An 18,004-nucleotide genomic window follows, 5' to 3' on the forward strand; every position below is an offset into this window, starting at 1 on the left:
AAACAACAGATGCGAGGAGAATAATATGTGATGGGACGTGATGTATCCCTGGGGACGCCGTGTAAATTCGCGCCATGGTGTTTGCCCTTTTCCGTCCGAGTTCGTCCGTTCACGTATACAATATACCACGCGCGCGTATTGAGAGAATTTAAAAGTAATTTATGTTGTTTTTATTTCCTACTTGTGAAATCCAATACGTTCGTCAAACAGTGTTCCGAGGAGAGTTGGCTATATATTATCACTGTTAGTATTGTGCGTAATATATGACATTCTTGTCGTCGTCGTGGTCGCGCATTTGATTATCGTCTGTGCCACGTTTTTGGTACTATTCGCCAAGTATCTTCTTAACACTGTTCCGTCGTTCGAAAAACCCGCAAGAATATCCTTACGTATTCTTTAAGAATATATATATATATATATATACACATAGGTACATATATATCGTAAGCTTGTTTGTTCTACGAGATATGGCATCCCTAAAGTACTACCCTGACTAACCTCTTCTTCCGACGAGTTTAAGCTCTAACAATTATTACGGTCGATTTGAGAGTATCAAACGACGAAGAGATGATTAGTAGGGATGACGTAAAATATGATAATGGCTTAGTTCCTGTGTACAAAACGCTTGTCGTACGGGATGCGAAGGATCCTACATATTGTTTTATAAGTCTTCTGTTACCCAGCTTCTTAAATTTAAAACGAGATTTCAACAACGTGTTTATTCGTCCACTTATCCTCCTGTACCGCTGTCTTGCACTGTACTCGGAAAAATAAAATAATTACGATTACGGCACAACGACAGAGCACATATTATTATGGTATAGTGAGAGAACCGCTGACGACGGTCGTCTCTTCCTTAATAAACCGAAATATTTTGCGGTATAAATACGAGTTCAAGAATATAATATATAAAGATATATCTTACGGTTGTATATGTATACTATATTATTACAGTAATGGGGCAACACCGCGATCATTCGCCCGTGCTTAATATAAATCATTTGGCAGCCATTATTCCTCGGTATCTTTCGGATTCGTGAATCGTAGACGTGCGATATACGCGCGCATTTATATATATATAGTATACTGGCATAATATATGTACCTAAGTATACAATGATAAATCATACACTTGCGTATCCGATACGATAAAATTGTATAACGTTGTTTTTCATGGTCTCTTTTTGGTTTCGACGGTCCCGAATGATCGTTTGTCGTTAATGCTTTTCGGTGACCAAATTTTTAATAATTTAGCGTGTGAACGTTCACGGTACTTAATAATGTAGTTAAACTATATTTAAAAATTGGCATTTCAGTAATGTGATTTTTTTTTTGTGGGAGGGTGTAAGGCGAAACACGAACTGATTTGACAATTTTGAAAATACTATGCTGATTGTTGTTTTTCCGACATGCTAAAGTGCATTGTCTACCGTATGAGTTTTTTTTCACCGCGATGACGAAAACTATTAATCATTCAATTCGTTTTATGAGAGAACTCGAATATAGCAATTTATAATAATTATTTTTATTTTTTGTGTTTGTTGCAGAAAGAAAACTGTTTATCGGTATGCTATCGAAAAAAATATCCGAACCAGACATCAGGTTGATGTTTGAACCTTTTGGAGCCATCGAAGAATGTTCGGTGCTCCGGGACCCGAATGGCGTTAGTAAAGGTAAACCATTTCGTTTGAAAAAAATATACCTCTTTACATATTTAAAAAAATATTTGTTAAACGTATATAATAATTATAATCGTGAAAATTTAGCAAAACTGTATATAACTACAGCTTGTTGTGTGACGTTTACATTATATTTTTAATTTATAAAAACACGTGTTGTATGTTTGACACTTTTAACTTATTATAATTATTGGTATAGTGTACACACATATTTTACTACTTTGATAGTAGTTAACAGCTATTGAAATTTATTTATTTATTTTCTTTTTTTTTTTTTTTGCTATACATCTTTGTTTTCTATTTCAGTTTTCAGCGCGCAGGATAATATGACTTTTTTCACTTTATGAATATCTATTAGTCTCGCGTGGATGATAATAATATTATATAACCATTGTGTAGTAAAATGCCCATGAGATATAGTTGGATTGGTGTTTGCATAATGTAGAGTGATTTTCATTTTTTTTTTATCATAACATCGTGTAATAACTAATGTAAGTGCGTATGACTAAGTTGTCGTGTTGAAAACGATGTTTGTATGCGTTGTAATAAAATGAATTAATATCTTTTAAGATTACGCCAAGGACAGATTTTTGGCTTCCAAGGCACTATATTTATAAGATTTCCTCCAATGCACTTATTCTTTTAAGTGCTCCGCCGTAGTTGTTAGCTAACAGTGTTATAAAAATATTATTTTATTCAGTCATTTAAAAGGTTGCAACTGCTGTAAATATTTCATATTATACCATTATTGATATAGTATAATTTATTATACTAGACATGTTATACTTACTTTATAATAAAATACACAATATCATATTTTACGTACTTAATGCCATTTTGAATAGATTCAATATTTTTGTTTATTCTTATTTTTTTTTTTAAATTTAATACTTAAAGTTTTAAATAATTCGGTGTTTGCTTTAAATTTTTATTTTAGATTTAAAATGGGGTGATAATTTTATTGAATTTCCAATGACGGTGACTTTTTTGTTTGATTTCAGTTTCTTATAAAATTAATGTATAAAAAGTTTCAATATAGATAAGGGAATTGAACCCATATGCTACCACTAGTATAAGGTTATTTTGGAAATTTTCTTCTAGTTTTTTTTTTTTTTTAGAAAATGGTAAAAACTATTGAAAACCAAATCCTCGCTACAGAAAATCCAGTGGGAGATTCCCGTTAAATTCCTACAAAAGAACTAAACTTTTTGCATTATTTACAACTTTTAAAACACCATAGACAGTTGCAATTTTCATCGATTTTTATTCTAGCATCTTATAATAGTAGTTAGTACACATATAGGCTGTAACATATTATTTTTAAAAATAATTTCGAAATCTTAACAATTTACTCGTAGTTACTTATATTATCATGTTAAAATTAGTCAAAAAAATTAATGTTATTTATCCATAGATGTAGATAGCCTTATAGGCTAGGAATGTCTTATTATAATTAAATAAAAAAAAAAAAAAAATTAATCTAGAGGTTATTTTAGATATAGGTAAAATTGAGACATCGAGTTCTTTCTTTTATCTATATTGTTAAAATAACTGCGCAGAATCAAACATTTAATTTAAACAATTTAGACAATTAAAAAAATTGTCTATAAAAAATGAAGAGAAAAATTAAATATACTATTTATTATCGCTTATAATGTAGAGGCTCTATACTAGCGCCAAATAACCTATATTTATCAGTATTTTCTTTTTTTCTTTTTTAATTCTGTATAAATAGATAGATATGAACTAAAAAAAAAAAAAAAAACAATTAAATAAGATTGAAATGATTTAAACGAATATTTAATTATTAAATTGTATATTTTATAATAAATAATAACTTTAATTTTCAATCTAACTAGTTAGTATTACATAATATAGTAAATTATTATGCTTTCGTAGCGTTCTGGTAATTTTATCGAAAATTAATATTTTTCCTTAAAACTTGAAATTTTGGTTTTATTCAACTTGTAGACCATGAATATTACGTTAGTCCAGAATAAACTATTCGGTATTCAGTTTTCAGGTTTTCTTGCGAAAAAAACTTTTAAAAATTGTATTTTTTCAAATGTTTCCATGTGGATTTATAGTTCAAAAGCTGTCTGTGTTTGTTAATACAACGAGGTACCTATATAATATTTTGCTAGAAATAATTAATCTTTTCAAAAAAAAAAAAACTTGCAATATTTTTTCGATTTATTTTATGTGTGTACTGAGTATTTCTATAAATTATGTTATGTTTGAAGTTAAAAATGAAATAAATTTATAAAAATATTTTTTTTTTCATTGCGATCGAGAATTATATGTACTTATAATTTATTGTTAATTTCGAATCGACTAATATAATTTTATGCATATTATAAATATATTAAAAACAATTTCCTTCAACGTCATATTATTTAAAATAATTTAATGTGTCTCGTTTACTGTAAGCATTTAGGTAGGCACCGTATGTATAACACGGTTAGCCTGTCGCGGTATATTATGTTGACGAATGAATTTTTATATATTACTGACCGACACTTAACTCCAATGTTTGCAGGTTGTGCATTTGTCACGTACACGACCAAACAGAACGCTATAGCGGCCATCAAGGGTATGCATCACTCACAGACTATGGAAGGCTGTACGTGTCCGCTTGTAGTCAAGTTCGCTGATACCCAAAAGGAAAAAGACCAGAAACGCATGCAGCAGATGCAAGCGAACCTATGGGGTTTGGCGGCGACCGGAGGCAACAGCGTACCCACTGCTCAGTACTTGGCGCTAGGTGTGCTAGCCAATCAACAGATGAACGTAATTATTATTTGATACGATTATTCACGACCGTTTTTCTTTCACAAAACTTACTGTCCGCTGGTGAACTTAAGGGTGAGAATGGAGTTTAAGTCGAACTCCGTTTTGTTTTTTACCTATCGCTGTTAAATTTCTGTCGTCATATACGCTCTCTACTGTCGTGCAAACGTCTATACTATGAGTTTCAGTGACTGTTAACTATTTATTTTTTACACTTAGCCGAAGGCCTTTCGCTCTATATTAATGTCATATTTTTGGAGATTTGATTAGATCTATGCTGAAATTACTTTTTAAAATATGACATAAAATTGTATTTCCAATGTTGCACTTTATACGGTATTACTTGACATTGCGTCGTGGTTATTATACGCCCCGCGTGGTGTTCAAACTTGATATTAATATTAATATACAAAATCATGAGATTCCTCTCAGACATTTTGACTAAATATCCATCTATAATCACGGTAATTTAAAAAGTTATTCGTGCCACTCTCGCGGCGGTGTTCACTAAGTTGACGTTTCGTGACAAATTACCAATTTCTATCCCGTGCATTTACAGAATTATAATAATTTAACGCTATACTTAATATTGATTAGAAGTGCACTAAAACGGTTTGCGAATAGTAACTCATTTAACACGTTCCTAATATTAATAATAATAATACATGTTTATTGTGTACGAACGCAGCAAATATCGTTATATCGTGTAGAAATCTCGTTACTTTATATATACTAATATATGATGCACTTTGCCTACGTTGATTGCAAAATCCGCTCACAGCACGGCGTTCGACCAAATCCTCCTCACCGTGTACCTAATCATTTTCTAATTAAACTTATAAACTGTTCTGCAGCATGCCGTGTTTATGCGCGTTTTATGAAGTTAGTATTGAAACTAACCCCTTGCAGAATGCTCCCGTGGGTGTAAATGGCAATGTAATAAACTTGGTGATTCAGAGCTACTCCGCGGAAACTTTGACCGTAAAAGTATTTTGCATGTTCGGTTAATTCACCAAAATAATTTTATCCGTTTTATAAACACTTCCGGATTGTCATGTTTACCAAAGAGTTTGTCGTTATACGACTAAGCAAAAACCATCGGCCCATGTATATTATTTACTTTGTATATAATTCATAACGTTAACAATAAAAAGAAAAATCTTTAAACATTATTCGGTAGACGATGAAATCAGAACTTCCTTACTTCTCAACGTTGAATTTCAAATTTGTGTGAAAAGTTAACTTGTTTGATAATCTCTACGCCATAATATAAGATACATTAACATAAAACATAGTAATTTATTTTGAAGTACTTAATAATATACAAGTTGTATCTAATACCATGTATGATATGTATTCTATATATTTTTAATATACAACTTACTATTTTGAAATAGGTTATAGTTCATTGCAAACAGCTACATATATTTTTAAATTAGAAACCCATTAAGTATATTATTATAGGTATGTAACTCGAGGACCACCGGGGGTTATGGATGTCGGTAATTCATGAAATTCGTAATTTAGAGAAAACCTATAGGCGACATAAAGTCCGTTGCAAGGTGTTTTCACGACGTTAATCGTTTAACATATTTCTGTCTCCGGAAAAAAAAACGATTTGATTAATATTTTTTATATATTCTATACTATACTATATTATTATACAAATATATATTGCGTTTACTTTAGTAACTTGAATTTTATTGATTTTATCACTGACGCGTTTTCATCTAAATTACCTTTTAACGCTCTTCTCCCTTTCCGATTTTCAGCTAAATCAGTCCAGTCCGAAGACGACCGACAATTAATGTGCGAATCCTACAACACTTAGTTAAACCAGTCATAATAACGTGTTTAATATCGTTCTATCATTAATCTAAATATGAAAGTATTGTGTCGCTTATTAATATTGTCATCTTCTGACGTAAATACATCATTCACGCGTAAGCACAATTGTATTAATTATTAACTTTGTAATGCTAGACAAATTTTAATCAAAACTAAATTGTGGGATCTTACTTAACCTCCTATTGGCTTACTCAACGTTATATACACCTACTCTATTGTTTTGTTATTGAAATTAAAATAAAATAACATAACACCTTCTATGTTATAGACAACACGCATAGCAGATCTAAATAACATTAATATACGTATTTAAAATTGCATTATTATTTAAACGATATGTGGAGATAATATATGCTTTTATCGTTATTAACAAATGGAAAATCGTCATTTTTATGTGTTTTTGATTTTTAACCGACATTTTTTTGTATTAACAATTATGAGAAATAAAAAAAAGATTTCTAAAATCAGTATATTATATGAGTGATGTAGGACGCTTTTGGTGACATGGCCTTGTTGTTCCTGGGAGGGCGGACGGGCATGCTCTATTCACAATTCCTAATTACCTCTTAGCGTACTGCAATAGTGGAAGTTTCGCCGATAGTGACGAATACTGTAAAATTTGGATGCTTAACGATTCTTTTTTTTGATTTTGTAGAGTGACACGAATTCGCTGTCGTCACAAGTGCTCCAGCAGATCCAATTGAATGCTGCCGCTGCTGCCGTGGCAGCCAATAACAACAATAACCATCAGTTGAACAATCTGCTTTTGACCAACAACACAGGTGCGTTTTCTTTGTGTAATTTTCCATGTGCGTAAACGTCACGATAAAGCCGACGAATTACCGGTGTATTGTGACGCGTACAAGTGTAGGTATTATATATTACTAATCATGATATGTATAGGTTACGCGTTCCTTCGAATAACTCAGTTATTAGTGGAAAGAATCGAGATCCGTATATAATATTTTGTAGTCCTGATTTTTACGAGGCTTTTTACCGTTCTATTTAAAGGGTTTTTTAAATTTTATTAGTACGTTCCAATTTTCGTTTCCAGTACGTACTTATTGTTCTTTCTTATCAGCCGGGACACAAACAACGATTGAACATTTGAGCGTATGTAAATACAAATATGTGATATTTTGTCAGCGTGTTCGCGCATACAAATTTAAAACATAACTCGGACTGTACTTCGTATATATCGTCGGCGATCTCATTAAACACACCCAAAGTACATAATTTAAAACATTTATTGTCGTTTTGTTACTGGCAGTCAATGTCGTTTCGATAATACTTAAATGGCAATCATCGTCCTGTAGCCGTCAAACTACAATTAATATAACGACAGCTAAGTATTATGCTCTTGAGCGTTTAAAATATATACATTTTTCGAAATGTCTCGTTAATTTTAAACGATGATGGTTTTGTTGTATACATATCCGTTACATGAGTGTGTTTTATGAGGTCATCGAAATATGTCAATATTTTAAAATAATATAATGTATATAATATTTCACTGAATTTTTTTTTCAACGTTTTATTCAAAACGCTACTTAATACTGTGTACCTATCTGTAATGTTTTTCGTCCCCGCGATGATTGTTTTTTTTTTTTTTTTTTTAATTTTAAAAAACCATTTTACGAATTGAATGTTACTTATACTTATTCATTATCATTATAATATCATACTATACGTTTATTGTTACTCAATAAACGGTTTGTGGTGGTTTTATACGATTCGTCTATTTTATATTTAGAATAATAGTGCTACTGTGCAGCGGGTGGTTTTTTTAGTTATAAAATATCATTAATTTCATGTGACCCAATATTCAGGTGCGCTCAAATCCCCGTATCATGTCCAGACGTCCCATTACCATCCCACACATGTAGATACTGTTTCACCTCGGCGTTTAGATTACACCGATCCTTTCTATACAGGCTACCAGAATTTGTCTGCGTCACCGCCGAGTCTAGGAGACCTGAACCCCGGAAACTTACAGAACTTGTCAACACTTGCCAATTTATCCGTTGGAAACCCTAGTAAGTTGTTCTACAAATAATCAAATAATTTTATTATTATCGTGTAATGTTTTTATATTGTTATCGTGTGAAATGTTGTGTATCTGCCGTTATTATAACATAAGTGCATCATATCATCCGTGTCGTGATAAAATAATAACAATAAAAACAACTGTTATTGTAGTTATATAATTACTGTTCTACGATTCAATTAAATATTATAAATGCTGTTTTCAGCCTTTGGCCACGAAATGAGAATTCATTTACGTTAATGATTGTTATTTCAATATTCCTTGTTAATTACCAACATTACAGTTTCTACTTAGATGTCAAGTAAATTAATTATTGTTAAATTAAGATAGAATACGACATGTTTATGTCCTACATATTTCGTATTACATTTTACTTAATTTAATATTTCCAAGTGATTTTATTACCACGATCCAGTTAATAAAATTCCATTTATTATCGATGGATTGATGTTGTTTAGCGAAACTGTATATATTTATATTTATATTATATTATATGCAGTTGAAATCATTTTGATTCAGTACATTACGGTTAAAATTGAAATATTTTATTAACATTATTATATTATTCATAACATAACTTGTGATGAATTTTGAATTTAAATAAAAAATTATAGTTATTTGAGTAAACTAAAAATGGAATACTGAGATGAATGATATGCTTAGTATAGTTAGTATAAGTATCAAACTACTTAAATAAATGCACATAAAGTAAAATAAATTATTTATAATTTTTACAAAATAATTTTAATTTTATTTGTGTGCAAATGAGAAGTTTAAATTTATTTTAATTTTTGATGATATAGTATTAAAACTTTGTACCTATTATTTTATATACATATATATAAATATTTCATTTCCCTTGTTTACCTGCGAGGCAACACTTAGTTAGAACTCTATTTTTCTTCCTTTTCTCCCATAGTAAACTTTTTTTTTAAACGAGCCGATTTAAACATTTCACATTTTTCATTCGACCGACCAGTGCGGTGTTTCTTTTAAATGCATATCGCAGCCGTGATGCGCTTCTAATAATAATATACGCCCGAATTCCAAGTACAGCTACCATGTGACGACCGTACAGCTAATGTAATAATATGTGCCGATTGTATTTAAGCCGTTGTCCTTACTATTTTTGAATAAGAGCCAATAACAAAAAGTTAAAAAACGGTTGTTTTTATTCATCAGCTTCTTATGGCGTTGACGCTTATATTTGTAACATAATTTAAAATGTAAACATAAACCTAGTATTAAAGAACTAGTCAACAATCGAAGATACAGACTTTTGGTTCGATAAAAAGCTCTGTTGGCATAGTTAAACTAATACAAAATACCTTAAGATAAATAAAATAATAACTATTTAAAATGGAGGGATAAATTTGGGGAGTGGAAGATATTAAACAGCTTAAAACAGTTATTGCCCCATGCAAAATTAAAATTATTTAATAGAAACATAAGAATAAGACAAACTATTAATTGTAAATGCAGTGAAACACAATAAAAAAATCTTCTATTTTAATGTCTTCTAATGGTAAAGGAGGAGTGACCTTGTGATAAAATGGATTTCTACCTGACAAACAACAGAGCGGTAGCAGTCATTGCTTTTTAGATGATGTAAATCTAAACTACACAATTACGTATATAAGTTATATATACATATAATAACCTACTACCATACCACCCAGATTAAGTTATCGTTCATCTCGAGTGAGAATTTGATGGTGACAGTGCTCATGTTTGTCGCATGGTCTAGCGAAACGATTATTTTGTTGAATATATGATTAGGTATATCTATAGTTTTTATCATATAAACCCCCCTAGTAATTTTGTAGTAACGTATAACCACGATCGCAAAAATCGTTTATACGTATTATTATTTTTATAGTGAGATCTACGACTGAATTTAACCAACAAAAAAACTAGAAAATATTTTTTTGAAAATTTTGCAAAATGCATTTACGTACTTTGATGTATATAATATTCATGAAACAACAATATATCATTTAAAAAATATATCAATACCTTGCCGCCCAATAATAGTAATTAGATTAGTGTTTTTTTAGTAAACTAAAATAAATCAATTTAATAGTATTTTCCATGATAGTCCGTATGCACGATTTAACTAGATACCAAACACCATTGATTATAGTATATAGCAGTGGTTTTCATCCGGTGTGTCGCGGCACACTGGTGTGCCGAGAGCGCCTTTGAAGTGTGCCGCGATAAATCTATTGATGGAGTTAATTTTGTATATATACATATATATATATATATATGTATTATATATAAAAATATATGCTTCACGTATTATACGGATTATTGGTGTGCCGCAAAAATTTTGTAGAAGAAGAAGTGTGCTACATTGTTAAAAAGGTTGAAAATCACTGGTATATAGTATAGTCAATTTTTCTATTGGTTCTCAACCTTTTATGCTTACAGCGCATTTCTTATAATTATACAGTTTGACGGAATACTATAGTAGTAATGAAATAATAAGAAGTAAAGAAAAAAAGGCATTTTTATTTTAGCTATTGTTATTTTTTTTATTATTAATATTAATATATAATTAAAAATTAATAATCAATAATACTATACGCATATACCACGGTCGCGGAACACTGGTTGAGAAACACTGATCTACTCTATAATCAATGCTAACACGATATATTAGTAAAACGGCTTTCGAATTTATTTACGAAAGGACTATATAAAATAGAAGTAAAAAATAACTATTAGCAAACCATATCAAAATGTATAACTAATTTTTTACTATTTTATACCTTTTATGTATTCATAATCATGTGTTTGAACAGTTGTTCATTATAAATGTTATAATGTAATATGCTAGGTGCACTATACTTTTTTTTTTCTCGCCGTTTTATATTATTTTACCAGAAACCAACGTATTAATCAGTATAGTATCTTAAATTGTATTAGTAAGACTGAGATAAGTAACACATGCCAAGCATCATATTCTCTAAAAGAAGAAATGGCCTTTATCATTTACTTGATACAATTAATAAGTAAAATAAATAGAAAAATCGATTTTATCCCATATTTCCCAACTGCAACAGTATAAATAATTTACGTTGGTTAACGCAAAAATGTTTAATCATGCGATTGAAATGATTTATTTAATTATCGGTACATGAAAATTAAGAAAATAGAAAAAAAGAGTTATTTGCACTAAGTTTAACAATGGAAAATACATTCTTGTATTTAAAAAACGCAAATAACGTCTTGTATTATCTTAGAATTTTAGATAGATAAAATTATCTATCTGAAATCATCTTAATTCTGAGTGGAATCCATCGATATGTAAAATTTTTAAATTCACTGTCTCGGTATGTGCTGTTTTTTTAAATGTCTCCGGTAATATCCGGAGACGCTCCGTCATAACTATGGGAGCAACAAAATTATAATACAAACGATAATAATCATAATAATAATACTTGAACCGGAAGTTATTTTCCTTGTATAGCGCGTGGCCGATTGGCAGTCTCTTTGTGTCATCGCCATTGACTGAATTATATTATTTAAATATGATATAAGCAGCGCCCTTTTTTTGCCCCTTGGCTTCCGTTTATTTAATTATTATTCATGATCGGTAGCAAATAACAGACACGCTTGTTATCACTTGGCATGTGTTTTTCATAAAACAGCGTTCTCATGTTTTAATATAATGTTATATTGAAATGTTTGTTATTGTTTAAATATTATAATTTTATTTTTTTATTTTCTAGTAGTCAACTCTGTGAACATGCAGAATCTAGTCACATTAGCCGCGATGGGAGCAAATTCCGTCTCGCCTACAGGTAAATCGCCTTTCGTAATGATCTTATATAATTTTTTTTGGGCTTTCTCGATCACATGATCTCTTTACAATTTAATTTGATGACTTGTGGAAGAGCAACTTGGACACAATCCGATTGACCAGTATTTATCGGTTTTATTATTATTAGATTTTTAATCGGTAATATTGAGTTTTATTTATTTTAGGCGTTGGATATATAACAAACTTCAAAGATATTATTCATACTACTTATTTCAAATTAAGAAAGTGGTCGATGAAACATTTCAAATTCAATTTTGCTATTATTATTAACCATTAATTGATATAAAAAAATAAAGTATTTTAAAAATTTTTAATGGGTTTTATAAGCTATTTTGTTATTTGTTTACTAGATATTTAATTTTACAAAGAAATAAATATTCCGTGTATAAAAAATAAATATATATTGAGCTATACCATTCGATATTTTTTTTTGAAGTATCAAGTCAAAAATTATGTTAAAATGAAAAAAAAGACAAATATCAGTAAGATTTGCTAACTTGGCTAAACGTTGATCAGAAAAACAAATGATTTATGTATAGTTAAATTTTAACTAAATCGGTCATTGCGTAAAATTACATGTAGTACCTTGTGGTGGACAAAAATTAGTTACAATAGATGTGTCGATTTGAAATAATACTCCGTTTAATTTACTATATAAATGCACTTTCGCATTGATGATTTTCCTCAAAAGTTTGAATGTCGTCAGCAAGTTTATGCTAGTACAAAGTTATGGAAGGAAAATGGAATAATAACTTGTGCAGAATATGCGTAAAATGTTTAAAAATGTGCCATCGCCTTTAATATTTTATTACAGTGTTACTGAGGAACCCATCACTATTTTAGTTTTAAAAAATAATTATCACAGTCCTTATGCATCTCAAATTTTATTGAAACTGTTTATTTATGACGTATAATATATTACAAAAATTATACTGGCATCTTAAAAATGTTAACTTTAACTGGTCGAGAAAGCTATGTAATTATAATGAAGTATATTATATTATATGATTATTATACATGCAAATTATTTTAAAATAGCAAATCTCCAAAAGACAATAATTAAATCAAATCATGTTTATTATTTTAGGGTCCAGTTCATCTAGTCTAAGTAGTTCAGGTTGGTTTATTTTATCGGATTTTGTGTTGAGTCAATTATTTTTTTTCTAATTGAAATTATTTTCGGCCATTTTGTTTTATGTGTTTGTTTTTGTTTTATATTCTGATTACTTCTAAGTTAATTTTGCTTAATGTAATGCAATTGCATGAATTTCTTTTTATTTGGTGTAACAATAATTAATACGTTTTTGTCTTAAATATTCGATTATTATTATTTTTTAGATTAAATAATATTTTTATGGCCGTCCAATTGTTATCTTTTGGCCCATACATTAAACTCAATATAATTATTAAATCGATGAATATCATTACTTTTATTTTTTTCATTTGCATTAGATTACATTTAGAAAACGATTAATATTCATACTTTAATTATTTATCTAATAATATCTGTTAATCACTTGAATTTCAAATCATTGTATAATTTAACATATACATGGTGGCAGATAGTTTTATTGTTTTGCAACATTTTAAATGTACCATAAAATAAGATATATAGCATATTGAAATTTTAATAAATTGAAGTATCTAAAAAAAAAAAATTAGCTTTTGACAAATTTATGTAAATTAGTTAACATAGCTTAACACTTATATTTTATTTTAAATGAATCAAAACTTTTCAAATAGTTTCGTTAAATGTTCAGTTTATCCCAAATAATATTAATGGTTAAATTATAAATTAAATATAATTTATTTTACATCCTTTTTAATAACCATAGAATATTATTTTCTTTTTCGTATATATTACTTAAATACATCTAAAAATAATGAATATATTCAATTAATTAGTTTATACTAGGATTTATAATTCTTATCAGGCCAAGAAAATGCATGCTCCTTTTTTTTTTTCTTAACTTAATAGTGGTGTTATCATTATTTAGTGTGAGTAAAATAGTACTATATTTTATATAGAATAATCAAAATAATTTACGTCTGTTGAAGATATTCATTTGTATCGCTCATTAATTTTAAAGATCGGGGAATATCATGTATAGAAAGTATTAATTACATATTTCAAATATTATACCTGTGAACCAAATAATATTATCCTATAATATTATGATGTATTATGTTATAATATTAGAAATGTATTTTATCAATAGTTTGTATTTGTAACATATTTTACGTAAATGTTTGAAATTCATTTACGACTTTTAATGTTTTTGTTTTGTTTTTGGAAAATATTTAACTGGGATAAATATTTGATTATAATATTTTAAAGCGTGCTTACAATTGCATAAAAAAAAAAAAAAAAAAAAAAAAATGTATATTTTATATAATTATAAATATTTTTGTTATGTGTTTGAAACTTTAGCACGTAACCTATATAAGTATATAGTTTTGCATATTAACGCTTTGTTACATAATAACATATAATTTTGAAATGCATTTTTAAAATAAAGTTTTTGTGTTTTAGCTCTGTCAAGTTTGTCGCCGACGTCTGCAGCCGCTGCAGGTTTGTAAAATTTATTATTTTTGTATTTTGTTTCCCATGTTCGGTTATTATTATTATTTTGAATTTTAATACTCCTCGAGTTTCTTTTTGTTTTTTTTTTTTTATTGTTTTGTTGTATGTTTGTTTTTTTCTTATTTGACTCCATACTTTTCTTTTCTAGTTTTATTTGGGAAAAATTCTGGTAAGTGGTTTTGGAATATGTGTGCGTGTGTGTGTGTACGCGTGATCGTATTTATAATCAAATTATTGTTGTTTTTCCTTTTCCTTTATAACTCTATATATAATATATAATATTTGTGATAATGTATTATACTTGAAAGTGAGATAATAATATATGTATAACCGTATCTTGTGTGTGTCTGCCTATAAAAGTGTACGATAATATTGTTGTCTCCGCGTGTCAATTTTTTTTTCACAGTATCATACATAACTTCATTACAACAAATATAAATCTGATAATTTTATTTTAGAGTGAATTCATTAACATACAACAAGAAACGTAAATCGCAAGTGTCATCTTTTCAGTTTTGTTGTGTTTATTTTTTGTAGGTCTTTTAGCAGGCACCAACGGCACGAATGGCGGAACATACGGTTCGTCGCTGAACGCACTTGGTCTCACGCTGGCCGACCTTAACTCTAACCAGTTTGCCATGCCGCAGTCACCACCGGCCAGTTCGCCGCTATACTTTTTGAACAACAATAATAATAACAACAACAGTCGTGAGTATTGAAATTATTAGAACAACCTTTACGAAAACAAAAAACAAAATTTAATACGCCCCTACAATCGTTTAACCCTCTCCCTCCATTCCGTTTAACGATAATTCGAAGAACTTAGGAGAGAAGTTATAAAATAAAAACTGTCCGCCGTATTTCGTCTGAAAAAGAAATCAAATAACACAACAATAGGGTATCGCGTTGAGGAAGCATTTTTTTCTTTTTTTTTTTTTGTAAACGTGACAACTAGAAGTAATGCGTTTATATTTCACTAGCTGCGTTCAAAAACATCGAATTTATGATGGCAGGGTTCTTATTCTTCTCAAAAAGCGAACAATTATTTTATTATCTGATGTTTTGAACGAGTTTTTATAAACTTTTTTATTATTAATAAATTATTGACTTGCTCGAGTATCGCGGCTATGCCTATTGTTCGTACAATAGACAACAGAACAGTGTAATATCGATGAAGTGTTGAACACAACGTGAAAAAAATCAATTCCCAATGTCCGATATTACAAAAACAGACATTTATTTGTTTGGGGTACATGCTTTCGTTAAAGAACTTCCATTTTACTTTTAAGAGATTTAAATATATAAAAATTCATATTTGTTTACGGCCTTCTACATATGATAAATATTATTTATAAATAGAATTCTGATTGTCTGAAAAATGAGTAAAAATAAAAATTTATTTAGAGAGTACTACGATATTAAAAGAAACTGACTCTTTTAGTAACTTTGTTTCGTATTGTTTCATGACAATGTTTCCTTTATATTTTTGTACACGCGCTAATATGCCTTAAACATAGTTTTATTGATCGTTTATACTAAATTACGAAATATTATAGTTACGTGATTACGACACAATCGTGGAAAAAATTCAACTGCTCAAAAATTGATATTCAAGTACGCATTCATGTTTCCCGATTACGTAAAAAGTGTTATTTGCGTTTGGTTTGTTGTGCCTTGTGGTATACATGACTATAGTCATTATTTTTTATCAACCCCCTGAAATATAACTGTTCAGATACGCTCGTGATACCAAATTATCGATATTTCCATTCAATAAAGATTAAAGATATTACCTATTTAATATATATTTTATACAGGCGTAAATGTTAAACAATTAAAACAATTTAACTGTACAATATCTATGATAAAACTTTTATTAACATTTAATATTAAACATATATATATTGTTCATAATACTCTTAGAAACATAACATTTATTTAGTATTCTTTGGAGCGTTTTGAATTATGACACTATAAAGTGCAAGATTTAACTAAGGAATATTAAACTATAAATTATTTGGTTCATGGTTAAAGTACTTAACTTGATTAATATATCTCCAAGTATTTTCATAAAGTAAATTTTCCAAATATAACATATTAATCTTCAACAGATAGAATTCTAATTGAACGTCTTAATTTATTGAATTCATTTTAATTTGATATTACATCAAGATTTATGTAAAAAATTAAAAATTGTGATTGAAATTTTTTTTATAAGGACATCTTTGATTTAGAGAATTGTTTCCCCGAAAACATTTTATTATATTTTTTTACATGTTCACAAAATATTAAATATTTTAATGTTATAAAATGTTGATAATAATATTACATTATAAATTAAACGATATTACGATTGATAAATAATAATCATAATAGTTAATATGTTCGTGTTAACGGTTCACAGTTGAAAATAATTTCATAGCGCATGTATTCGAAATTTTAAAATGAATAATATATTTGTATTTGTAATTTCTATTTGACAAATAATAATTACGAAATTCATTTCAGCTAACCGTAATCCATCTAAATGATAATTATATTACTAGGCAATAAAATTAAATATTATTTGAAAAAAAAAATGTATTAATTTAACATAAGTTATAAACGTGTTCTACATACCTAAAAATAAATAATCACATTTTTTCATTTAAAATAATTATTTTGTAAGTAAATTAATTAATATTTTTTATTTTTTTGTAAAAACAAAGTTTAAATAATGTCAGAAAAATTATATATTTAAAAAAAGAAAAATGTATTTAAATAATTAAACAAATCGCCATCAAGAAAAGCGCTTCAGTGAATTCAGTTTTCTCTGTCTCGCATATTTTTAGAATAATTAGTTTAATGTCCACGAATTATCAATAAATAAAATAATTATATTATATCCAGTCGTGTTTATCTTTTAAATGGGTTAAACTAGATTCGTAAAAACCTTCAATGTATATTAGACATCAGTTACATTCGTTGTGCCAAATAATTGATATCGTTGTATTCATGATGGCAGTTTTTCGTTTAGATGTTTGAGAAGAATAGAATTTTAAAACGATACATTTAGATTCACTAAAATACTTTTTTATTTTATCACTATCAATTTATTTAAATTGGTCATGTGATAATTACACTCAAAACTAGTCGTAATGGTTTTAACGAAAAATTAAAATAATACTTAAACTTAAAGGCTTGTGCTTTCTAAGCGTGTCACGTTTACAAAACAAAACTTCATATAGT

The 18,004-nt window shown here is 28.5% G+C and overlaps 1 protein-coding gene across 10 annotated transcripts in view; it reads left to right on the forward strand.

Moving 5' to 3' along the window:
• LOC112597662 (CUGBP Elav-like family member 1) overlaps positions 1–18,004 on the forward strand; it is a 174,744-nt gene that overhangs the window by 152,404 nt on the left and 4,336 nt on the right. For 4 of the 10 annotated variants that reach the window (XM_025343797.1, XM_025343806.1, XM_025343799.1 and 1 more), the window contains 9 exons: positions 1,547–1,672; positions 4,218–4,468; positions 6,972–7,098; positions 8,146–8,352; positions 12,101–12,172; positions 13,280–13,309; positions 14,726–14,764; positions 14,925–14,945; positions 15,314–15,484. In XM_025343797.1, coding sequence (XP_025199582.1) covers positions 1,547–1,672; positions 4,218–4,468; positions 6,972–7,098; positions 8,146–8,352; positions 12,101–12,172; positions 13,280–13,309; positions 14,726–14,764; positions 14,925–14,945; positions 15,314–15,484 — 1,044 coding nt within the window. The remainder of the gene's footprint in view (positions 1–1,546; positions 1,673–4,217; positions 4,469–6,971; positions 7,099–8,145; positions 8,353–12,100; positions 12,173–13,279; positions 13,310–14,725; positions 14,765–14,924; positions 14,946–15,313; positions 15,485–18,004) is intronic. The other 6 variants (XM_025343800.1, XM_025343805.1, XM_025343801.1 and 3 more) reach the window with 6 other exon arrangements.

Source organism: Melanaphis sacchari, unplaced genomic scaffold, assembly GCF_002803265.2.
Source record: "Melanaphis sacchari strain LSU unplaced genomic scaffold, SCAv2.0 Contig43_pilon_pilon, whole genome shotgun sequence".
Lineage (NCBI taxonomy): Eukaryota > Metazoa > Arthropoda > Insecta > Hemiptera > Aphididae > Melanaphis > Melanaphis sacchari.